This window comes from Antechinus flavipes, chromosome 5 (genome assembly GCF_016432865.1).
Source record: "Antechinus flavipes isolate AdamAnt ecotype Samford, QLD, Australia chromosome 5, AdamAnt_v2, whole genome shotgun sequence".
Lineage (NCBI taxonomy): Eukaryota > Metazoa > Chordata > Mammalia > Dasyuromorphia > Dasyuridae > Antechinus > Antechinus flavipes.
Genome location: NC_067402.1, coordinates 4,778,237 through 4,803,769, shown reverse-complemented (window position 1 = coordinate 4,803,769; position 25,533 = coordinate 4,778,237). Strand labels below are relative to the sequence as shown.

Below are 25,533 nucleotides of genomic sequence, written 5' to 3'. Positions count from 1 at the left end.
CCGGGGACGGCTTTTCCGATCCCGATGCAGGCCGAATGACACACTTTCCAGTGTCCAGAAAGGCCGGCTCCGTTCGTTCGGGAACAGCCAAAGGCCCGGCGCTGGCACGGGAAGCCGCCGACCTCCTCGGCCCTGAATCCAGAAATGAGGAGGGGGCGTTCGATCGGGGGCTGCCCACTCTGGCTTTGAGATTCCCGCTCTCCCATCATGCCGTTCACGCTGGTGTCCTCGGGATTTACTAATTCCCTCTGAACTAACTCAAAAGTTTCATATTGAAAGCGGACTTGGAAATAGGCCCTGTTCGTGCCCAAGCACTCCACCCCCACCCCCAGCCCTCACAGTCCGTGCCCCGTAGGAGGGCTCCGGCCTCCATTGGCAGCAGTGCCCGTCACGGGGCACCCGGCCCCGCGCTGCTGCTCGGCGCGGGGGGTGGAGTGGGGGAAGGGCAGCTCTTCCTGGCATCCCTCCTCCAGCTCTGCAGAGGTATCTGTAGAAGTGGGTCTGGTTACACGGCTGCCTCCCCCCCTTCCCTTTTTGTTCTTGGACTCCCCTCCCTCCCCTCCCGCTCCCCCTCCTCTCCTGCCCCCTCCTCCCTCCTCTCTCTCTCTCTCTCTCTCCAGCTGGTGTTCCCGACTGCTGCGTCCTCCCCTCCATCGCAGCCCCGTATAACCTGCTCAGTCAGCTGGAGCCCCCTGCGGACAGCTGGCTCACTCCCGCTCCGGCTCTCAGCTGAGCGGAGGCTGCCAGGGAGCGCTGGCTGGGAGCGGGGGCGCAGCGGCGGCGGCGGAGGCAGGACCGCGGCCAGGGGCGCACCGGCGGCGGCGGCCCCCGCATCTGTCCCGGCCCGGCCCGGGCCCCGCCGGAGGACTCTATTGTTCCCGCTCTTTGCTCGGCGCCCTTTCTCCTCTCGCCTTCGGAAGGGAACAATAGCCCGGAGTGGAGCCGGGCGCCTGGCTTTGGAGGCGGCAGCTGCGGCTCCGCGCGCTCGCCCGGGCTGGGCAAAGACACTCCCGACTCTCGGGACCTCTTTTCCCTCCGCCGCCCTCCTCCTGCTGCTGCCGCCTCCTCCAAGGCCTCAGACCCTGAGCCCAAGCCGGACCTGCTGGAGTGCGGGAGCCATGGGGCATGCGGTAGGGAGGGTTGCACCCTGCCTCTGCCGGCGAGGAGGCGAGGGGCTTGTGCTCCTCGTTCTTCTCCTCATCCTCATCCTCATGCTCGGGACCAGCGAGGCCGGGACGCACACCGGAGCCCAGACTTCGCTCCTCTATCTGTGGAAGACGGGTAAGTCCATTGGAGCGACTTTGGGGAGGGGGGCGCGGGTGAGGATTTGGGCACTCTGTGGCTCGGCTTGTCCCCTGCCGGGCTCCAGACTATCCCGGGTGCGCTCGAGAATTGTCCTGCAAATGGAGCTGGAGAGCTAAGGTTCCCAAAAGAAGTACAGGGTTTCTCTGTGACCTGAGGAAAGGGAGATGTCCCAAAGGAGCGGCACCCAGAGGAGTGGGCTGGGTCCCGGGAGCGGGGAAGAGCTGCTCCAGCATTCTGCGGCCAGTTGATCAGGGCGGCCCGGCCCCATTTGGAGGAGGAAGCTCCGCGCTTCCCTGAAGGACTGTTTTGATTTGGGACTTGTGCAGATCAGCGGTGCCCAGGGCAGAAGGGAGTTCAGTCAGTGCCAGCCCCAACCCCAGCCCGTGGATCTTTTCTCGCCCCCCCACCTGTCTATCCATTGAGAAGGAGGGGGGCTGCTCAGTACGGATTTGTCGGAAGCAGCCTGTCTCTTAGGAGTCCACAAGGGTTGGGAAATAAACCAGGGGCCGGTGACTGGCGGCTGGAGTGGTCCAGGAGTCCCGGCTCTCAGTGGGAGGCTCAGCTCCTGGCTAGGACTGGCCGATCACGGGGCATCATCCCCGGGCTGGATTTCTCTTCCGGGGGAACCCTGCCCTTTCCTATGAGCCTTCAGGACTCAACCTAGACCTGACCCTCCCCAATAAGGGCGAGGGGCCAGTGTGGGAAGGGGTGAGCTTCATGGAAAACCGAACAACAATGAGGTTATAACACACTGAGATTCTTGGGCTCCCAGCCCAGAGCTGTTTTGTTTTGTTTTGTTTTTCCAAAAGATGAGAATCCTTCTGCCAAGACGAAACTTCTGATGCATTTTAGTCTTAAAATTTACAAGAGATGCTTTTTGTCGGGGTGGACAACCAGGAGCAACCCCCTCCATTCCAAAGTCAGGCTCTACAGGACACCTCTTTATTAACGGGAGACTGGGAATGAGAGGAAAGAGTGTATCCACCCTTGAATTGGAAAATCGAGTTGCAGAAGAGGAGGAGTGGGTCCTTTTCCTAGCTTCAGATACCCTGGCACCTTGCCACTGAGACAGATCAATTCACAATTACATGGAAAGCCTGAATATTTAAAGAAGCTCTAGCACTCTAGCAATGGGCAGAGGAGGGGAGGGGATTAAAGGGAAATGTATTTAAAACTCCGGAGTCCAGCTATCAGGATGCTAACAAGACAGAGGAAGCCAGAATTGAAGGGGGGGAAAAAAAAGCTGCCTGTCACCACCTTCTTGCAAGCAGCCACCAAAGCTTTGCTCATGGCTTTGAAGCGGGTCCTTGTACTCATTTGCTTAATGAACATAGTGTGGGCCAAATGGTCACACTTTAATTGAGCATCAAATTGGGGAGCTTCTCTCCTATTCAAACACAGCCAGAGGCTGTCTTTATAAAAGTTGATGGATGCTACAAACAAGCAGCACAGCATCCTCATTGAATCCCCATTAGGAAATGCCCTTGAGCATGTGCTCAACTTGGGAGGCAGGTAGAAAGTCAGCCTAAACACCTGTGGTCCCTGCCCTCTTGATGTTTACATTCAAATGCAGGCAGGGGCCACCAGAAAGAAAGGCAGATAAAAAGATGTGTTCACAAACTTGGGGGGGGGTGGAGGGGGGGATTTCCCATGTCAGGGTCAACAGTAGGCCAATGGAAGGTGGCTTCCTGTTAAAATATATGTATTTAGGTCTTGATAATAAAACTTATGGGACTGTTCACTGGAATGGAAACCTTAGGGAAGGTGAGATTCAAAGTGCGGAGGGAAACAAGGGTGTTGGAAGCAGAGAATATTTTAAGTACAATGAGCAGGAAATGTGCCTGTCCCAGAGTGACAAAAATATTAGGACTCCTCTACATTAAGGCATAATGCCTCAAAAGTCATAGGATATTCTATAGGTCAGAAAACGGAACAGAATTTGAGGTCAGTAAACTTGGTCTTGGAGCATGACAATTGTGAGGAAATCGTGGCAGAATACTTAGTTGGGGTTGAAGTTAGACTTGAGCTGAGGTCTGGAAAGTATCCCCTACCTTCAAGGAGTTTGTGATCTGGTCAGGGAGATAAGATATAGTCCCTGAAGTTTACAATTCAAAATAGAGCATGGTAAGAGCACGGTGAACACAAAAGTGAGAGAATTCCTAGGCAGAAAGGAGAATTTCCAACTCAGGCAATTAGAGAAGGCTTCATCATGGGAGCAGACTTTGGACTGGATCTTGCTGGATATGTCAGATTTAAATGTCAGAATAGCATATATATATATATATGTATTTATGTGTGTGTTATGTGTGTGTGTGTGTGTGTGTGTTTGCATTTCTACTTATATATCTATCTGTATCTAGGGCTTAGGAGACACCTGTTTATGTGTCTGAGTGTAGATAGATGATAGATGGATGATAGATGATAGAAAGATAAATGAGATAAATAGATGATAGATAAATGTTGATAAATATAAAATAATGGTAGATAATAGATGATAGATAAGGATAGATAGATGATAAATACATAGATGATAATGATAGATAATAGTAGATAATAGATAGATGAGAGAGATAGATAATAGATGTTAGTAGACAGATAATAGATATATAGATAAATGATAGATAAATAGGTGATAGATAAATGATAGATGATAGAAATGATAGATTGATAGATAATAGATAGATGGAGAGATAGATGCTAGAGAGATAGATGATAGATGGAGATAGGGATAGATGATAAAGAGATGATAGATAATAGATGATAAATAGATAAGAGATGATAGAGACAGATAGATGATAAATATAGAAAGATAGATGGAAATATATAGAGAGAGATGAGAGATAGATAGGCAGATACAGCTGGCATTTCAGAGCCAGCTAGGCAGCTAGGTGATTAAACGGAGGACTAGGCTGGGAGTCTGGAAGACCTCAGATGCTTATTAGCTATGTAACTTACACAAGTCATTTGACCTCTTTTCACCTTGACCTTATAGAAAAGGAAATAACAAACCCTTTTAGTGTCCCTGGCAAAAAAATTCCATGGACAACGGGGTCCACAGGGTTACAAAGATCCTGAAGGACAAGAAGCGGCAGCAGCAGCTAAGATTTGAAAGTTCTTCACAATGGGATTTCCAGATAGATGGCCAGGAAAGGAGTACACTTACAAATGGACCTCAGGCACCTTGGCCAATGGCCCAGAGCACCACTTAAGGCATATTCCAAGGGCAATGGAAAGCCAGGAAAGATTTGGGGACAGAGGAACATTGGGATTTGAATTCCCTATGGCCCACAGGCCTCTTCCTAAGATCTTGACTTAACACTGTTTCAAGGAAAGTATTTGGGACCAGATCATGTGAATGGAAAAAAGAAGGCAGGCATGAGGTGGCTCAGTGAAAGTCTCCAGGTCTGGTCATCTGACTGGATGGTATGGGGGGAGATGAGGTAGGAAAAACAAGTCTAATATGCCCAAAAGGAGTAGAGGGAGGAAAGTTCTTTAGGAGACGGTCGAGAAATGAGACAGAAGAGACGGTTAGAGGGAAAAGATTCTAGTTCATGATGTACTCAGTGTGAAGCCTCAATGTAATAACATCTAAGTTGAAAAGCCATTCCTAGCCTCAGTTTCTTTTTCTGTAAAATGGGAGGGGGCATTTAGACTAGTGATCTTTAAGACTGGAGAGCACAGATAATATTGCCATACCCTGATTCGCTCTTCCAAGAGCTTACTGGAGAATGCTAAAAAGCTTCACTAGGTCCCTACTGCCTCTAGAATAAGATGCAAAGTTATCTGTTTGGTGGCCCAAGCCCTGGCTGCCATGCTCTTGATATCCCTCTCCCACATCCTTATATCTCAGCCACAGTGGAGTGCTTGCAAGTTCTCCTCTATAGCGTTCCATCTCACCATTGGTCTCCCTGCCTGACTATGAGGGAGTGAATCCCAGAAGCTGGGGGAGCAGAGAGAGCTTTCTTAGGAGCCCCCTCTTCCAAGCTGGGCCTTGATGGAAGCTCAGAATTTTTTAGAAACGCTGTTGAGGAGGGAGACACTACCTGGCCTGGGAGACAAAGGATGAGAGGCAGGAAACAGAATCCTGACTTCTGGGAATAGCCGATCATCTGGTTTGTGGGGCCCATATTGAACACTTGCATATTCAGCAGAATTAGGACTCTAGTTGGAATTCGACTCCCTGACTAGTTATTTAAAAGTCATTTCCAATTATGTCATGTGTCCAATTAAATTGTAATCTTTTGTGGAGAGGAGAAGCGCTCTTTAGCTCTGCCGCCTCACTTTTAGGAAGACACACGTACATATGCACATATACATGTCACACACATGCACACACATTACCTGCGTGCTGGACATTCAGTGTGTTCTAAGCAGGGTGGAGCTGTCAGAATGCTAGAACAGCTGACACGAAGCCCAAAGATGGTCTCTCACAAATTGGGGACAAATCCACATGGACAGTGACACCTTTCTTGGTCACATCAGCAGGCTCCCCAAGGATCTCAAATAGGGATTGAAATCCTCTTAGAACTCTGAGCACTAGTCAGTGCAGAGACAGCAGATGTCTGACATCAAGAGTGTATATTTTATGTATGTGTGCATGTACACCTAGGCAGGGTATGTGTGTGTCTGTTCCTTATAGAACAGTCACACTTTCTGGGCCCTAGCCAGGGTGCTGAAGCAGGAAATGAGAGAGTCCTTATAAACTGCTATCCTCAGGTTTCCCTCCTTTGCTGTCTATTTCACAGTGTTTTTGAGGGAAAAGTTAAAAACATCTTTATGGAAATAAATGAATTTTTACCGTTCTATGATTATGTAGTTGAATGCCCCATAGGCAGCGGGGGATAGACAGGATTTCCTGCCCACACTTGACACTTAATAAAGACCCTGAGGTCTGGTGATTATGAATCAGTGGGTGGTGCACCCTCTGTACCTTCAATCTTTTTTTTTTAAAGCTTTTTACTGAAAGCTTACTAGCAGACACTATCTGCATGGGTAAGAAGTAGTCTTTCAGTTGATAGGGGATGGGTGGAAGGGTGTTTTTAAAAGGCAGCTTTTTTCCCCCTAAATATTGTGACTGGTTTGGACTGATGACTTGCCTTACATGCCCTTGATCTTTTTGAGCAGAGAAGCACGACCCCATCAATGGTACAGTTGACAATGGGTGGTTTTCTCATGTCTAACATGCCTCCGTTGCTGGTCCAGAAGAACCCCAACAATGGTCTCCAAGCTTCAGGGCCCACTCGGAACACAATGCTTCACAAAACCCTTCTATCTACTGCTATCCACCTGTCAGTGCTGCCCTCCTAGCTCAAGGCAGAAGCACTTTCCATAGGGAAAACAGCTGTCTGGGGCCTCCCAAGCTGAAATAATATTGATTTCAAACCTGGGAATCATGGGCCAGATGAGTGTGACTGAGAGCACAGGGAGATGGATTTATGATCAATTGAGCAATGGTCCCCAATAATATTGACTGAGAAATCAATACCATCTTGGATGGAAGTCTCTAGTACCGTGCTCCAGAGCTTTGGCCCAAGCCTTGCTCCAGAGCCTTGTTTCATGACATAGGGTGTATGCTTGTCACACATGCAGATGCCATAAGGCTAGCAGAAAGACTTAATTCACTGGATGTTCAATAGGCCTGAAAACATCTTTTAAGGATATATGATGGATATGATTTAATGAGCAGCAATACAAAGTCTTCTGCTCAGATCTAAACATTCAACTACACAATCATAGGACAGTAAGAATTCATTCATTTCCACAAAAACTTTTTTAGCTTTCCCCACAAAACCTCTGTGAGATAGGTAGGGGAAGAGGATAACATGACTTGATAGCAAATTTTTAAAAAGTCTTTGGTGTTTTAACTGGCTGCAGTTTTCCTGAGTGATCAGGGCAGTTTGGCTTTTAAAAAAAATACTAATGTGACTAAACCAAGTGCTCAGGGAAAAAAAGCCTATTGTGATTGGTGCAAATCAGACTAATTATGGATTGTGTCCACTTTGGACACTGTGGTGTTTTACTGTTTTGTTTTTGTTGAGGCAATTGGGGTTAAGTGACTTGCTGGGGGTCCCACAAACAGGAAGTATTAAGTGTCTGAGGCCAGATTTGAATTCAGGTCCTTCTGACTTTAGGGCTGGTGCCCTATACACTGTGCCATCTAGCTGCCCCAACACTTGTGTTTTGAAAGATATACAGAGGGAGGGAGGGAAGGAGGAAGGAAAGGGGAGAAAGAGAAAGACAGAGACAGAGACACAGAGACAGAGAAGGAGAGAGAGAGGAGAGAGAAGAAGAGAGGAGAGAGAAAGAGAGAGAGAAAATGAGAGAGAGAGAAAGAGAGTGAAAGAGAGAGAGAGAGAGAGAGAGAGAGAGAGAGAGAGAGAGAGAGAGAGAGAGAGAGAGAGAGAGAGATATGGATTCAAATCTTGCTCTTACCTGAGATCAACAGTGTGGCCCCAGGCTGGTCACTTCTGGTAACTCTGGTTGTGCTTGTATTAGCAGCATAATTTCTCTACCTCGAAACCCTCCTCCAATTCCCTGCTGTGGCCTAGAAGTCTCTCAAAGGTTCTTCTAGAGAAATACAAGCTTAGGAAAACTCTTCCACTTCAGAAATGACTCAGCCCTGGATTATGCATCTCTTGGCCAAAGACCAGACTGGCTTGGTGCAGAGGCACCATCCCTGGAGGAGGGCTCACCAGGGTAATGCTTGGGCACGATAGTTCAACGACATTGGCAGGGGCTGAATCTCAGGCCTGCCATGTTCTCCTTCTGTCAGTCTCCTTCCAGGTTGCGATGCCTTACTGCTACATGGGACCTTCCTTTCCTAATCCCCCTTGGCGCTAAGGTCCCTGCCCCAATTGCCATCTGCTTGTATAAGCACAGATGGATATTTGAACACATTCTATTCCTTGACAGACTGTAAACTTCTTGAGGGCAAAGATCACTTAGATTTTTTTTTTTGTATCCCCAGTACCTAGCACAGGGTTTAAGAGATTATTGGCCCTTCACTGATTGGTTGAGGCAGAGAGAGGTTGCAGGCCACATTTCTGGAAGACATCCCAAATGTCACCCATAAAAAATTAAAGGGAGCTCTCTCTTCAGTGTGATCTTAATAAACTGCTCTTTTAAGTTTGCTTGATTAGCTAATAAATGAACAGACATTTGCTTTGTCCCTTTAAAGCGTTACAGAAATGAGATACTGTAAAAAGAAACCACAGGGCAGTGAAAGCAGAATTGCACATTGCTCCTCTCAATGTCAATGTCCTCCTTCCTTTATTTTGCCTGCTCCCTTGCCTTGAGCACTGAATGGGTGTTGCCTCAGTCAAACCGAGACCTATTGCAGAGCTTAGCTTAAAAAAGCCAAGGTCTCCCATTGCATCCAGAGCCATCTCCAGTTGTCCTGATCTGTATCTGGCCATTGGATCCCATATGGCTCTGGAGGGAAAAGTAAGGCCGGTGACCTTGCATAGCCCGCCTTCACTTAAATCCAATTCACTTGCATGTCATGTATTACCTCCCTGATGTCACGGCAGCCTTTGAGAATGAAGGACAAACAACAAGGCGTTTCCCTCAGTGTTATTTTACCCACGGATGATAAAGGATCCAGCCAGTGGGTTTCTGATGGTATCCAAAGGGAAGAAGACTCACTCATATTGAGAGGCTCAGAACATTACTGAGAACTCGTTTCTAGAGTCTCTCTGCTCCAAGACTTGGAGTAGGGGGTAGGGGGAGAGAAAGTATTGGAGGGAGGTGGTATGGAGAACAAACCCAGTTTGATGACAAACAATTAAGAGTACAGTATGAACAGCCCCATTTAGCCTGGCCCTAGCGGAGAATGCACATCTTCTAGGAGGGTGCCTTGGGGCAGTTAGAGGAAATAGGAGGGAGGTCATAGCAAGGTTGGAAAATGAAGCACTAGATGTTTGGCAGATGGAAAAAGGAGCTTTCAGCTTCATGTCATCGCCTAATGCATTTGTGAAAGCTTCCTGGAACAGGGAGGGTTCCAGAAGGATAGAGTAGGCAGGGCCTGGTGAATGGGCAGAGCAGGAGGAGGAAGGGCACTGTTTCTTGCTGTCTGATGGAGGATGCCTAGAGAGGGAGGAGGCGTCCACTGAGGTCTCCAAGAACGAAGCAGCTGAAAGCTGCTTTTCCTTGAGGACCTTTCCACATCACTTTGGTTTTGTCCATTCCTTGCCTTAGATCCATACCCAAATTGCTGAGGTCAGTGGGATGGGGACTGTTCTCACATTTTATAGGTGAACAAACTGAGGCTCAGAAAGGTTAGGGAACTCACATTTAAGTAATGAGTAAGCTAAGTCACAGCAAGCTGAAAGGTTTTGTCCAAAATGGTACAGCTAGAGAAGAGCAGAGGAGTCCATGATTCCATTCTGACACATAGCTTGAAATAGTCCAAGAACACATTCCCTTCCCCGATCCATTGTAGGGTACCTGGCTTTACCTTTCCAGAAATGACCCTTCTTGGGAATGAAGATGCTGACTATGGCCAAGGCAGGCAGAACTATTGGTCTAGCCTCCACTCCAGCCCTCCCAGAAGGAGAGAGCCTGCAAATCAGCCAGTCAGTGGTATCCTATTTATCCTTAGGCAACTTGTGATGAGGCTGGGGGCTAGGCAGGTAGTGGAACCAATGGATACAAATGAAGTGAAGAAAACAGGAGCTGGAAGCGTCTTCTTTGGGCCTGGGAACAAGGAAGTTTCAGCAGACTTGATATCTCAAGGTGAGGGGTGAGAGTATATCCAGGGATGGTGTCAGGGCAAAGTCTCCCTCAATTGAGGCTGTTGATTCTCCTAAAATCTGGCCATCCCCTAAGGCCCTCCTCTTATTCATATGGCATAGAGTCTCTGAGCTTTATGGCTGAAAGAGACTCTGGAGGCCAAGTCCAACCAGTGAGGGCAAGGGCAAGCACACTGTGCCATCTCTACCATGCTCAGAACATGCTCACCCTGCCCCTCTAAAGATCTTGAATGAAGGAGAAGCCACCACTACCTGAGGCCACCTGTCCCACTCTGGGAGAGAGCTAAAGAATCGTTCTTTGTATCAGACCTAGACCTGCCTTTTTGTAGTTTCCCTCAGCTGCTCCTGGGGCAGAACAAGCCTGTACCCTCCTCTATAGGAAAGCCCTTCAGATACTTGAAAAGAGCTACCACACTCCCCTCAGAGTCATATGTCCTTCAGGGAAAACATCTCCAGTCCCTTCGCTCAATCCCCAGTCTCCAGGCCCTTTGCAGTGATCACCTTCCTACTGTACTTCCTAAAATATGGCACTGGAAGGGAACATCAGGTTCCAGGTGTCATTTAACTTAATTATATCCAGTGGCTCCCAATGATCTCAAGGATCCAATAGAAAATCTTTCATTTGACATTCTCCCCCACCAAACTATCTCATCTCCTTATATTTGATTCCTCTCCACATGGTCTAAGCTCCAAGGATCTTGTTGGTCTCCTTCCTTCTGGTCCTCCTACAAGGTGCTCTATCTCCTGATTCCATTCACATCTGTTCACTGCTTCCAGGCTGCCTAAGATTGAGTTGTCATGTAGCTGGCCCATATCAAACTCCACGGACATCATTAACATTGTTATCTAACAGTACCTACGCCATCATGAACTTGTGAAATTAGTTTTTGAACCTGAGCCTAAGACTTTGCTTTCTCTCCAATCCACGTCACCAGCTTAGATTCAGTGTTCCAGCTTGTCAAGGTCTTTTTGGATCATGATTTGAACAGTATTTTGCTAGCTGTGCTCCTCCTGCAAATTAAATAAGCCCTCCACCTATGCCTTCTTCATCCAGGGCACTGAGAAACATGCAGAATAGCACTGGGCCAAGTCTAGATCCCCGAGGTGCTCCTCTGGAGACTCCCTACCTTGATGACATCAAACCATTAAGCCGTGAGAGTTAATATGCTCTCTAAATAGCTCGGTACCCAGATAGTAATCTCACTCCAGGGAATATCTGGAAGATTCTCTCTATTTGTAAAACCTTTATATATCATGTGTATGGCAAACATTTACATTTGGGGTAATTACTATATATTATGTTATGTAAACATTTATGATCATACTTCAAAAAACCCTTAATTTCATTAGTATATTTATTTTTTTTAAACCTGGAATGAGCTGCCTAGAATGAGAATGAGTTTCCCACCTAACAGCAGCCTGAAAACAGAGGCTGGCTGCCTACTTCTTGGACTTTTCCTAGAGAGGATCCTTCTGATAAATGGGATGCATAAGATGTCCTCTGAAGTACCTCCTATTCCTGAGGGTCAGCGATCTCTTTCTCCTGTGGTAGATTGCCCTTCCCTTGAATATACTGTCACCCTTCCACACCTTACCCTTCAGTTCATTGTTTCCCATCCCTATTATCTCACTCTGTTGGATATCTGTCTGCCTGGTGGGCAGACACTAACTTCCTGAAGAAGAGGGGATAGTGAATCTGGCCACTTCCCTTTTAGAATGGAAGGGCATGGACTGTCGGGGGTTTGACTTGTATCTTCAGACTTTAGCAAGTTCCTGACACACATAAAGTTACTTTTTAAAGATTTATTCCCTCCTCTAGAGCCAGCAAGACTTGGATTCAGAGCCTGCCCGAAATGCTTCCTAGCTGTGTGATTCTAGGCAAATCACCAAACTTCTACACTGCATGAAAAGTAGTATGACCAATATAATACAATTTTAAAATAATCATTATAAGTTATCACAATTATTTTGTGATATTTAACATAATCCTTCTATAATCTGTCTTCCATCCTGACTGTGACATAATATAAATTTGAAAATCTTAAACCACAAGATCTATTAAAATGATTCACCTTGAATCCCTTTGGCACCACCCATAGTAAATCAATTTGTTGTTCACCCTCTGGATGGTTTTAGATAAGGATGGGGACTGACTTTTTAGCAATAATTTCCAACAAAACTTGGCCCAAATTTCTATCCTTAGCCCAACTGACCCCGTTTTGTCTCCATTATTAATCAAAATAAATGAGTTTTGATGTACCCCAGATCATCTCTAGTTCTTGGTGAAGAGATGTTAGAGTTGAGTTTGTTCTTGGCGTTTCTTGTAGGTGTGCCCTTTTTCCTCCCTTAAATTGAGCAGGATCTGTCTGGGGAATCCAGAGATCCTCTAAGGGGTTTAGAGTTGCTAAAGTACAGCAAAGTACAGAACCAAACTGGAGTGTGAGTGTGAAGGCTAATGCCTTCCACTAGCCAGGAGCTGGGAGTTGTTACTCAGGGCTGGCAAAAAGGGATAAGGATACAGGGGTGGTGGAGCAGGGTCCATCATTGTTGCACCCACAATTTTTGTTGCAGTTTAGTAGTTGGACCTAAAACCCTGGATTGTTCCCTGAATGAAGACAGCCCTTTATTTTGGCAAAACTCAAATGGAGGTTTGACATTTTGCTTCGGTGATAAAATATTCTGTGATTTAAAAGCCAGTTTTCAGCTTCTACCTGTCAAGCTGCTCTTAAATGATGTCTGGAAGCTGAGATTATATACAGCTTTGAGAATGAAAGTCTCGGCCTAGGACCCGCCTGTTGTAAATCTAATAGGGGATTGTCTCAGAGATTCATCAGGGCTAGCACAGACGGTACTCGGACATGTTCTCATCGGCTGGCCTGACCTTCTCTGAGCATGAGAAATGGGGGGCAGGGAAGACCAAGGTAGGACACTTTGATGAGGTCAGATATGGTTGACCATGGCTCTCACAACTGCTCACTGGTCTGGCTTGGGAACCGAGCATGAGGCATGTGAACACTGCCAAGTATTCCAGGGAGATCAGATGACAACGCTGGACCATTGCTTCTAGCTTTGGTCTCTGGTTCTCTCCAACAAAAGCCATCACATCTATAGCCTATCCCATAAAACCTCTCCCCACCAAGTTCAGTGCAAGAAATTTGTATCCCTTTCTCATTATGCATCCACTGGAAGAGCCGTGGGCTCAGACCACCTACCCTTTCTTCAGCTATTTCTCATAACTCTGGCCTTGTGGGGAACACCTCCAGGGCCGACTTCTAAATGTCCACACTTTTTTCCAAACAGTCCCTTCCTCTTTCAGCCCTTCTGAAAGTGACCCTTCTGCAAACTGTTTATTAAGACTTTTAGTCGAGTCCAATTAAAGTGATTTATCTTAACACATCTTGTCTCTACAAAGCAAGTAGCTGGTGGTTACTCATCATGATCTAGGAGTGCTGATCAAAACCTTCAAAACAATGAAAAAAGAAAAAGAGAAATGGGCATAAAAGGAAAGGTAGACCTTAAGGGATGCAGATACTAGGAGTCAGTCTTTAGTGGAACTCAGATGCTGGACTGGTATGACTGGGTTAATCTCAAGAGTAGATACATCAATTGGGGGATGACTGAACACGTTGTGGAATATAATTGTATTGGAATTCTGTTGTGCTGTAAGAAATGACAAGCAAGATGCTTTCAGAAAAACCCAGAAAGACTTACTCGCACTGATACAAGGTGAAGTGAGCAGAACCAGGATGACATTGTATTCAGTAACATCACTATTATTAAATGATGAATTGCGAATGAGTTAACTCTTCTCAGCAATATAATGAACCAAAGCAATTCCAAAGGGCTCAATGGAAGATGCTTTCTTCCTTCAGAGAAAGAACTCATGGAATCTGAATACAGACCAAAGCATACTATTTTTTCATCTATTTGTTTTCATTTGAAGTTTTTTTTCCCACAAAATAACTAATATGAAAATATGTTTTTGGTGATTGCATATGTATAATCTAGATCAGACTGATGACAGTCTCAGAGAAGAGAGGGGAGAAGAAGAGAGAATATTGGACATTGTTTTTCTATTTAATTGAGGAAATTTTTTTTTTAAATCCTGGAGACAGATAGACTGGAATCAAGAATGATGGCTCCTAACCACCATGAAAAGTAATAAGAAGTTTAAGTGGGCATTGCTAAGGTGAAATGAACCACCTAGAATTTAGGATCTTGGGTGAAAATAGGAAACAGGAAGATACTAGTTGTTATTCTAAAGAATGCAGGGTTCTCAGGATCTCAGAAGAATGCAGGACACAGGCTAGAAATATAAACCTGAGGAGGACCACATGTGAGGAAGTTCTCAACCTTCTCCCGTGTGCCCAACACTCTCATTCTCTGGTGATGTGGCCTTCCTTGATAGATCCACTATAATGTTGTAGTGTATATACTCTCCATTGGTACCAACTGACTTTCCTGCAGTTATTTCCTTCCTGTGGTATTCATGTCTTTGTCCCTTTCCATTAGGCTTCCATAGAGAATCTGCATTTTGGTATAGAGACCTCCTCAGAGGCTTTGGACATCTTCCAGACATCAGAGACATTAGAGCCACTCCCTCTCTTATTTCTCATTTTTAGCCATATTATTTCCTTCTCAGACAAGTCATAGATTACCCTTTAGTCCCTTGGGACACAATGTCTTTCTTGGCATTATTACAGCCTGCTTATGCTAATTGGAATTTTTTCCATTGCCTTTGAGCTCCTTGTAGTTTTTATCCTTTGAAGATTGTGGTGGTCCAGGACCCATAGCCAGAACGTTTGATACTCTATCTATCCTTTGTCTTTCATTTATCTTAGCAATTTATCTGATATGCAATAATATCATATTTTAAGAGTGTCTTAATTTGGGAAATAATCTCTGTACCAATCCCTTATGTATTTTTTCCTCTTCCAAGGAGCCTTGCTGATAGATTTTCTCACCTAACCTGGTATCAGAAAACTATGCTGAATATCATTGATCCCTCAGTGTCCACTGTGATATGAGTCTAAAATGTAGTCACGTTCTTCTCATTGTAAGAGCATATTTTCCAATAATCCTAGCAGTTTACTAATATAAATCTCAGATTCTTCAAAGATGCTGAGAAATACTAAAACATGTGAATAACCATCCTTATAGGCAGATCACCAAGAGGAAGCTAGAATCAATTATCATTCTGTAAGAAAGTTCTCAACCGAAATTTTGTCCATGAATACTTGGTAAAAACCACAATCACCAACAATCTGGACTGAGATGCAAGTCTTAGATTTATAAAAATTTTAATAGATTCATTGTTTTTGATCTTATTGCTTCTGACTCTGCATATGTTGAATTGGGAGCAGAGGAACTAGAGATAAAAGATACAAAAAAACTATCTGTAAAGTATTTGAAGGATCATCATACTGGAAAGAGGCTAAAAAAGTTTTGTTTGGTCCCAGAGGACAAAACCAGGAGCAATGGGCAGAAGTCCTAAAGAGGCTAATTTAGGCCTAATTGCAAGGAAAAATAAACCTCCTTGATATAAATAGAATAGTCCAGGACTAGAAGGGGACTGAGTTATCTCCTACAAAAAGTCTTCAGGTAGAGGATAGGTGGTCACTCATTGGAAATATTGGAGAGAGCATTCAGGGTCTGGGGCGAGTTGGACAGAATAACCGATGTGTCGCTGCCACCCCCACTACCCCAGAATGAGATTCTGGGATTCTGTAAAATCCAAATGCTAGCTCTTCCTAAGGCTCAGCAATGGAGAGAATCCAAGTGAAATGATTGACATTTTACTGTTCAGTGCATAAGTACCGTGGTTGATAGCACATTCCATTTTAGCTAAAACATTTTGGTAAGTAGTCCAGTAGCCTCATTCCAATCTTATTTTGGAGAGAAACAGAACTCAAGGAAGGGATGGAGTTTAAGTAGGAAAATTGTAGATTATGGATTGTTTTCAAAATAAATGTTTTAAGAACTTGATATTAGATCTGTCATTCTTCTATGATTCTAATTGGGTTGTGTTCATCCACATTCTGGAGAAGTATGAATTAGTCAGCTGATCATGTAGCATTATGCAGATTTCTTCACACTTGCAGAAATCAAACATGCTTTATGTATCATAGCGACAGCCCCAAATGATAAATGTTATGGTAACAGATAACAATTTTTCAATTTTAAATGAAGACTAGATTAATATTGAATGCATGATTGAAGATTTTGTCAATACAATCATGCAAAGGTCTGAATATATTCTAGTTGGAAGAGAGGAAATCTGACCAAGGACCTCACCACTATTCCTTCCATAAAGAGTTTTTATTAATAGCTTGGAACAAGGGAGGGATGATATGCAAATGCTGTGAACCTACGAAGAGGGAGCTCATTGATGGAGAGAATCAGGATACAACAAGACCTCTAGGGCATAATGATTGACTAACTCTGTAAAGATTCAATTTAATAAAGACAAATGTAAAGAACTATACTTGGATTTTTTTTAATCTGCACTTTGGTAGTGAGAAAAACATGATCAAGGAACGTGGGAGATGTATCCAATGCTATCAGTGCATAGTGAAATGCATCTAACTGAGCAGCATGGCGTCATGGCAGGATCTACCTCTCCTTCCCAACCAAAGCCAATATAGCTTTAGATGGCATTGATAGAAGCATAGTGTCCAAAGCAAGCAAGGAAATCTTATTGTCACTTTACCTTGGCCTGCCCATGTTGAAGTATTGTGTTCAATTTCTGGCACCACAATTTAGGAAAGGCACTGCCAAAATAGACAATGTCCAGAGGAGGATGATCAGGACCAGTTATGGAACAGCTGAGAGTATCTTCAATGGCCCCTTAATGGAACTGAGAATGCTTAGCCAAGAAGAGAAGTTTTGAGTGTGTATATGGCTAGGGATATGGTGGATGTCTTCAGATTTTCAAAGAGCTGCCATGTCTAAAAGGGAGTAGCATGGAACTAGAAGGCAGGACTGGGAGCCAGAGGTAAAAGTATTAGATTGACTTTGGGAAATAGTCACATTACTTTAATGACCTCTCTCTGGAACAAGCAGTCATCTGTTTCATACCAGTCTTCTTCCAGGGATGTTGCATGGCTGAAAGCCACAAAAGTCCGCAAAGAATCTGAGGATCTTCCGTGGGAAAATGAAGCCCTGAATTATGGACATAGGCAAGCTTCTGTATGTTAAAATCGAGGAACTCTGTAGAAGAAGCTTTAGGGAACAGTGTAAAAACAGTGCATTGATCAAAAAAGGTGAACTGCATCCATAGTGAAAGTGAAGAACACAGGCAGGATGGCCCTCATGTTCTGGGTATCAGTCCAGTGACAGAATTCTAGTAAGGTTTTCAGCACATTGTGTCAAATCTTGGGTAGTCATGAAAAAGACAGATAGGATGATTACATATGAATTGGGTGTGAGCCACAGCATCGGAAGATTCCCATTGAGGAAATCACAGATCCAGGGGAGCATTAGAGTAGTGGCGTAAGGACAATCTTCTCATCGATTAGAACTCTCCTAAAAGAGAATTTGGGAGATGATGTCACTGTCCCTGGAGGTTTCCATACAGAGACTGGACAACTAGTTAAAGGATATTTGATTTAAACACAGTTTGCACAAGATGACCCCTCTGCTACATTTCAACTCTGAAAGTCTGTAATTCTCTTTCCCCTAAGAAATTACCTAAGAGCTTTTTGTCACAGCCAGTGAATGCCACTTCATGTGTCTGTGAACTATTTCTGTAGTGATAAATAAAATGTGGTGAGCTCAGTCATGAGAATGGATTATTTCAGAAATAAAATCATGCTGGGTGTTTCTTTTTTTCTACTTCCAAATTGTTGCTAACTGTAAATGATTCTGAATGTAAAGCACTTTAGAAAGCACAATGAAAATTGCCATTTTTTCCCTAGATAATGAGTTCAAAGAAATAATTCCCCAAGTTCTCCCGGGGGTATAAGGCTTTTGTAAGGGAGTCTTACATCTCTGATATATCTCATGAAACCCTTTTACTATTTCAGAGTTATGGTTTTGGAAAGAGCTTTCATTTTGTTTAGGTTTTGTTTAGTTAAAGATCTTGAGTTATCAAGATAAAGAACCTCTTGGAGAAAATCCAAAATAAACCCCTACTATGCGTTAAGCAGTAGTGAGAAAATGATATTGTTGTCTATAATCTGCCTAAAAAGGAATGGATATTATAAGGGGCAGCTAGTTGGTGTAGTGGATAGTGCACCAGTACTGAAAAAAATCTTTTTGACAATTAGAACTGTCCAAGGTGAGGAGGACTTCCTTGAAAACAGTCGATCCCTCTGGAGGTGCTCATTGGAGATCTTCAGGAAAAGGGAAAAATTTGTTACTGGGTGTTTCATCACCAGATTAGAGGGGTCACTATGGATTGAACTAAGCAGTCACTGAATTTCCAACTTTAAATTTCTTTTTCTGGGACTTGTGATTTTGTATTATTTAAACCAGGTGACTTCCTTCAGTGGTGGGCTGTCTCATCTTTGCATTTTCAGGGAATGTAAAGAAAGGACAGATACACCATTCCCATGGTCTCATGACCTCATTGACACTGATTCTGTGGGTCAAAGGATGCCACACTTAATGGCTCTGCTTTGGGCTCTTTGTGGGAAGCATTGAAGGTTACCACCATCTGGCCACTGGATTTCATCAGCTGTGAGTAATCTATTTCCAATGTAATCAATAGCAATAATGATGCTTCACATTTAGCAGCCCTCAGCCATGTCCCACACTGTTTCTAGCAGCATTGTATTCGATATATGTTTGAACTTTGCCTCAGAAACCTCAATTAGGCTTCCCTTAGAATTGTGGATAGAGGTGGCCATATAGAGTCTCTTGCCAGCCAGGAATAGCTGCTTGGCAGCCTTTCCCAAGCCAGGGAGAGCAGAGATGGGAGATATGGGAAAGAGGAAGAAAGTAGGGGCTGAATTTGAGGAGATTTCTTAACAGTTGAAATCTGTAAAGAAGGAAATCCCAATGCATATTATTATGATGGCTATAACCTCAGTTTTCATCTTTTTGATGGATTCCAGTAGAAATGGCCTTGAGACATGAGTTTTTTCCTGATAGGATTCTTCTGTGGCCAGTGTTTATAGATTCTCATCCAGGTGGATAGAATAACTTCCTAGTATCATTGAATCACAGTATGAGGAGGTAGGTACATCCTCCCTAGGCCACCTACAAGCATCTGCAGCAATACTCTAGAAGCCAGCAGGGCAGCAGGTCCACATGTGTCTCATCCTGCTCCTTTTGGCCTCCTCAGTCAAGTCTCTGTTGGGAAAGCTTTTTCTTCTGTATAGATTGGAGATGAGTATTTGGGAGGGGGATGTTCATTTAAAAAGTTGCTTTTTATGAATGAATCATTATTGTGACTGAGTGATTATTAGCAAGAGTTCCATCTGTGATAATGGTCTGTTTCCAGTTCAGTTTATTGGCTGAATTGTCCAAGATATTTGTAGTGTGAGGATTTATCTTCTCTTGGTTCATGAAATATAGTCAGCTTCAGGTACATAATTCTAGCTAGCAGGTCATATCTTGCTGGGATGGTGGCAAGTGCTGAATATAAACTGCCTGCCATCATGTGTTATACATTCTCCATCATATCCTTGCAGAGAAACTCTATAGATTTCCAAATATGAAGTCCTTAGGGAAAACCATGCTATAATTTCTAGTACCTATGACTAGATTCTAAATTTCCATCCTAATTTTTATTTTTATTTATATGTTTATTAATAATAATCCCAACATCAATAGGTCATTTTTTCTATAGCATGTTAGTTTTTTTTAAACAAACTTTACAGAAATGATCTCATTTGATCCTCACAAAAACCCTCAGAAGGAAATGTTAGAATGATGAACATTTTAGAGTTAGAAAAACTGAGACTGAATAGTCACCTGGATTCCCCCCCCCCCAGTTTGTTGTTATTATTCAGTCATTTCAGTTACATCCAACTCTTTGTGACCTCATTTGGGATTTTCTTGGCAGAGATACCGGACTGTTTTATTATCTCCTTCTTCAGCTCATTTTGCAAAAGAGGCAAACAGAATTAAGTGACTAGCCCAGGGTCATAAGGTTAGTTAAGTGTCTGAAGCTGGATTTAAACTCAGGAAGATGAGTTTTCTGACATCATTTTCAACACTCTATCCATTAGATTGCCCCTTTCCCAGATTTCACAGCTACTAAATGTGTATACAGAATTCAAACTCTGATTTTCCTGACTACTAGTTCAGCACCTGAACTTCAGTTTTTGCATTTGTAAAATGGAGACAATAGCACATATAATGTCAACTACCCGAGGCTGCTGTGAGGCCCAAATGAGACTGTTAAATCATTCGTGCATTGTAAAGGGCTGTGTACCAATAGCCATTCTTGCTGCTATTGTTCCTTGTTATTATTCCCTACAATCCCCTCTTAACATCTTTCTCCTATACCCAAGGATACCCTTGAGCACCTAATTTCTCATTACATGTTGATACCACAGGAAAACACTGGGAAAAGCTCCTACCTTATAGCCCCTTCTGCTTATTTGTAAAGAAGAAATAATCCCACTGCCCTAAGTGGGCTCAGCATATCTGAAGTGCTAAGTAAGACTTCTGGAAGGAAGGATGAACCTTCATTGCTAACTTTTTATTCAGAATGAGCTAATGATGTGGACAATATCAACCTTCTCTACCTATCACATAGATGGGAGATAAATAGGTAGAGAGAAAGGGTGAAGCAGAGAGGGGAAGGGGATAGACACAGACACAGACACAGACACAGACACAGACACAGACACAGACACAGACACAGGCACAGAGACAGAGACAAAGAGACATGTTCCCACTTGGCCCCAGAAGGCTGAATGAGAAGTGAGTAGAAATGGTATAGGGCAGAATCTAGTTTGATATAAATTTTTCTGTGTCCTTCAGTTTTCCTAGGCTTTCAGAGGTCTGGGGAAGACCAAAAGTCGGGGAAGAAGAGATAGACTGAAGGTGAGGAGAAGGGCCAGATGGTGGCGTGTCCAGGGTGTAAAATGTCAATGGTTTTAAAACTCTAGATTTAGGGGGAAGCAAGACCTGGGTTCAGAGTCTTTCTCCTCTCTCTTGCTTTGTGGGAAAGCCCCTGCCATCTGGCTGGGTTGGGGCCAAGGAGAGAGATGTTTCAATTTGCACCAACACTGACCTTTTCAGGTTTGGGATCCTGTGGATCTACACCCACAATAGATCTTCAAGCAATATTTGTGTGAATTGAGTTGAGATACTGGCCCTAGAGTATGACTTTGAATTCTGTTGCTTGATGAGGCAGTATTTGTGATATCCACTACCTTCAGCCTACTGGTTTCAGGCAAGGGTAACAGAATCCCCCTAATATTTTCTGCTCCCTCAGATGCTGAATGCATTTTTCCAACCCAGCTGCCCATGTTTTCCAAGAGTTCTTCATGGCTAAAGATTTTGGGGGCAGTCCTGTGTCCAGGTTTAACTTCTGAGAATGAGAGGATCCCAAATTAGCAATGAAAGCGACCTCAAGGTGGGAACCCAGTCCCAAGCCCTCACCTTACAATGGGGAATTAAAGGACAGGAGTTAAAGATCATAAGATTGTGGACTGAAGCTGGGAGGAATCTCAGGGGTGAACTCATCTGAGTCCATTTCACAGAAAAGGAGCCTGAGACTTAGGGAAGTTAGTATTCTCACCCATTGTCACACAACACTAACTGGCTGAAGTAAGGTTGACATCCATGTCCTCCATGTCACCAAAGTCAGTTTTTGCCTGTGCCCAGATGTTTACTAGCAGAACAGGCTGATCTGGGAGGACTGTGTTCACAGGCCATGGGCCTTTTGTACTCATTAACCAGGATTGATGAGATCTAAGAGTCCCCAAAGAAATATCTTCATTTCTCACAAAATACATTATCTGTCCCTATGAAAAATACAATCACTTTATTAACTGAGCATGAATGCCATTTTGCAGACTGATGGAGTGACTTTATTTTGCATATGATGGATCAAAAAAAAAAAAAAACCACTGCAAGCAAACAGGATAAATCATGCCATCATCTACATAAAGAGGAAGGAGGCTCTTAAACCAATTCCTCCCCAAAAGCAAAATAACATTCTTATGATAATTCATGGCTATAGAGTTCTCCAAGGATCATACATTTAAAACTTCCCTTAGAATCCCCAATTTCCTTCTAAACTCACTTCAAACTCTACCTTCTATATGAGGGATCTTTTCGAATCCCTTCTTGCAGCTACTCACTCTCCTTCCCCCAGTAATACATCACCCACATTTATTTTATACCTAAGTAGGGAGTGTGTGTAACCATGTATTTCCCCATGGATTGATTAATATAGTTTCAGGAGACATTGACAGGGATATATGGAATCTCATCCATCTCTCTCCAAGAGATACTATGAAATCTGCCTTCACTTGGTTCTCCTCCAAGAGATGGATCCCAGACTAGAACTATATCTAGTCTTCTAAAATATTAAATATAGATGCATAGGTTTAGTACAAAGCTGATTTCCTGATTGCTTTCCTTACAAGGGGGAGAATTGCCCCAAACTTTATATTGTTCAGTTTAGCTCCTTCCCACCAAATGCTAGGTACAGAAACGACTATGGCAAATAGGAAATAAACCCATTTGCCCCCCCAAAAAATGTAAAAGTAATTGGAGAAGTTATATAGATTTGAATATATTAAAACATACGCAAGACTAAATGAATTCTTCAGACAGGAATGAGAGAAGATCCTGACTCAAATAAGACAGAAGCTCTCATCTCATCCAAAGGGGAATTCCCTAATATATTGAAGAAGGCAAGTAGGAAATCAGAAATGTGTTAAGAGTCCACCACTTTAAGTGTTCTCTCTCAAAGAAAAAAAATCTCTCTTCCCCAAAATTCTCCCATTAAACCTATCCCTTATTTGCCACATCCCAGTGATTCTCTCAGTCAATCCAGAGCCATGCCTACCCAGCGAGCAAAGGCTGAGGCTTGGCTTCCAATTCATTTGTCTACCTCCGCATTGTCTTCCCCAAGAAAATGAAAGTTCTTTGAGGTTGAGATGGTTTTATTTTGTCTTCATATCCCTAGCATAGTGTCCGGAACATCATAAATACTTCATAAATGTTTGTTGATTGATCGATCTGGTTCAGTCCCCTCATTTTACAGACAAGGGGACTGAGGCCCACAAAAAAAGGAATAAATCACTCCAAGTCACCCAGTTGGCTCTTTGCCTACACATATGATGCTCCATTTTCTGTAACATGCTGTCTTACTCAGGGAACTCAAGTAGGTGCTTTTTCCTCTTGTGATGATGAGATTGGAAAGAGCCTCAAATAGAGATATAAACTCACTGGGTGACAGGCAGTTGGAACAAATGGAAGAATGTTTTTTTCAAGGTTTAGCTCATTAGACCTGATGTTCCATTTTCACCCAGAACTGTTTTCCCAAAAGAAAATGAACAGGAACAAAATCTGGTGAAGAAGGAAGTGTTTGGGTTTCTTTCTTTCTTTTTTTTTATCCTAAAAAAGAAGAACAAAGTCATTGAAACAAGCCTGGCATGATGTCAGTGTCAGACGAGGATTTCACAAATCCCAGCAATTTCTCTCAGCTTGGAAACACTGCTCTTCGGTGCTTCTACCTGGCTCATCTAAAACTCGTTAGGCGGGGTCCAGCCAGCTCAGGAGGCACCAAGAAGCTTTAGAGATGAAGGGAGAGCAAAGCCCTGCTCCATACAAGGACCCAAAGCGCTGGACAGATTCATCTCAGACACAGGACAACCCAAGGACTAATTTTTCACCGGTAGCCAAGATGCCTCTAGAAATTAGAGACATCTGCAATAGTGACATTCAGTGGTTTGGGGTTTTCCCCATTTTAAACAAATAAACCATTCAAACAATGCTAATTATGATTATGAAATATGTTGCATACATATCTAGAAAACTATTCATTTAGCAAATGATATCAGAAACCAAATGCATAGGGATACATAGGTTTAGAACAAAGCTGATTTCCTGATTGCTTTCCTTAGAAGGGAGAGAGCCCAAGCTCTCCAGTTTAGCTTAAAGGATCACAAGCATAGAGCAGACAGGATTTTGGGGACCATTTCACCCAGCTCCCTCATTTATATCTGAGGAAACAGCCCCAGTGAGGTTGGATAGTTTCCCCAAAATCAGACAGGTGAGCTATCCCTCAGATCTCCAGGAAAGTAGTAGGATGGAACAGACCCACTGCCTCTGACCCTCTGGAATCCCACTCAGTGTAGGTGGCCTTTCCCATTCCTTCCCTTTCAGCTGACCTTCCTCTTATTTACCTGCCACCCACCCGGACACTTAGGTGATGTCTCCCTCTTGAGAAAGCAAATCTCTTGCAGGCAAGGATATTTTTTAACTTTCTTTATATCCTCAGTGCTTAGGGAACACTTAATAAGCAGATTTAGTGAATCAATTTTGTTGACTGATTAGAATGTAAGCTTCTTGAAGGCAAGAAGGTTTTTTCCTTTGTTCTGTCCTGAGCACTCCTTAATGAGTGCTTGTCAATTGATTAAGCTCTGGATGTTACTGCTTCCGAAGAAGAGACAAATGGCTTGATCAGATATCTCTCCTGCCACTGAGGCATCCCAACAAGCGTGCACATCAGCAGAGAAGCAGGGGCTCCCTCAGTGGGCTCTTCCCTCCTCGTGGGATGGAAGGATTCAAGAAACCTGGATCCTTCCCCTCCCCCTTCCCACAGCCTGCTGCCTAACTTTGTAGAAGTCCCTGATGTCTCTGCTCCCCAGTTTCCATTTTAAACAAATAAAATGAGGAGATCCAATTAGATGATCTCAATAGTCTATGCCATACGTGCCAGTCTATGACCTGTATAACACACAAGGTTTTACAGACTCTACAGGGGGCGAGTGTGCATCTAGAAACAGACTCAAGAAACACATCACCTCCCAGTGCATCACAACTGACTTCAAGAAATCACTGGGAAATTGATCGTTTCTAGTATTTGTGGCAATCAGGGTCTGAACTCTCCCAAACACAAGGAAAATGTTGTCAGGAAATTTAAAAAAGTACATTTGTCAAGATTAAAGAAAACCCACTATTTCTTGAAACTTCACTTTTTCTTATAAGAAAGGAAAAAAGTTAATGAAAAACAGCTAATTCTGTGAGCAAACCAATCTGGTGACATATGTGCCATCCTGCTGCTACAATACTTCCCCTCTTTCCTCCCCTCCTCTCTCTGACAATAGTAAAGAGGCAGATTTTACTGGTTAATCTCTGCAACAATTATGCAGTTTGTGTATGTGTGTGTGTGTGTGTTTGTACATTCTGAGTCTAACTCCTATATGACACACTGATTGGATGACCCTGGTCAAGCCTATTAACCTATAGAGAGAATATAAATTGCTGAATTGTTGATCTGCATCTGCCATATTAGGAATTTCCCCTAGAGATTTTTCAAAAATATTGATTTTTTCTGGTTCTG

At 43.6% G+C, this 25,533-nt stretch overlaps 1 protein-coding gene across 1 annotated transcript in view; it reads left to right on the top strand.

The window, feature by feature from the left end:
- Nucleotides 1-289: 289 nt before the first annotated feature.
- The window catches only part of THSD7A (thrombospondin type 1 domain containing 7A), a 300,913-nt gene continuing 275,669 nt past the window's right edge, over nucleotides 290-25,533 (top strand). Inside the window, exon 1 of the mRNA XM_052000672.1 lies at nucleotides 290-1,281. Within this exon, the coding sequence (XP_051856632.1) occupies nucleotides 1,119-1,281 (163 nt within the window). The 5' untranslated portion in view covers nucleotides 290-1,118. The remainder of the gene's footprint in view (nucleotides 1,282-25,533) is intronic.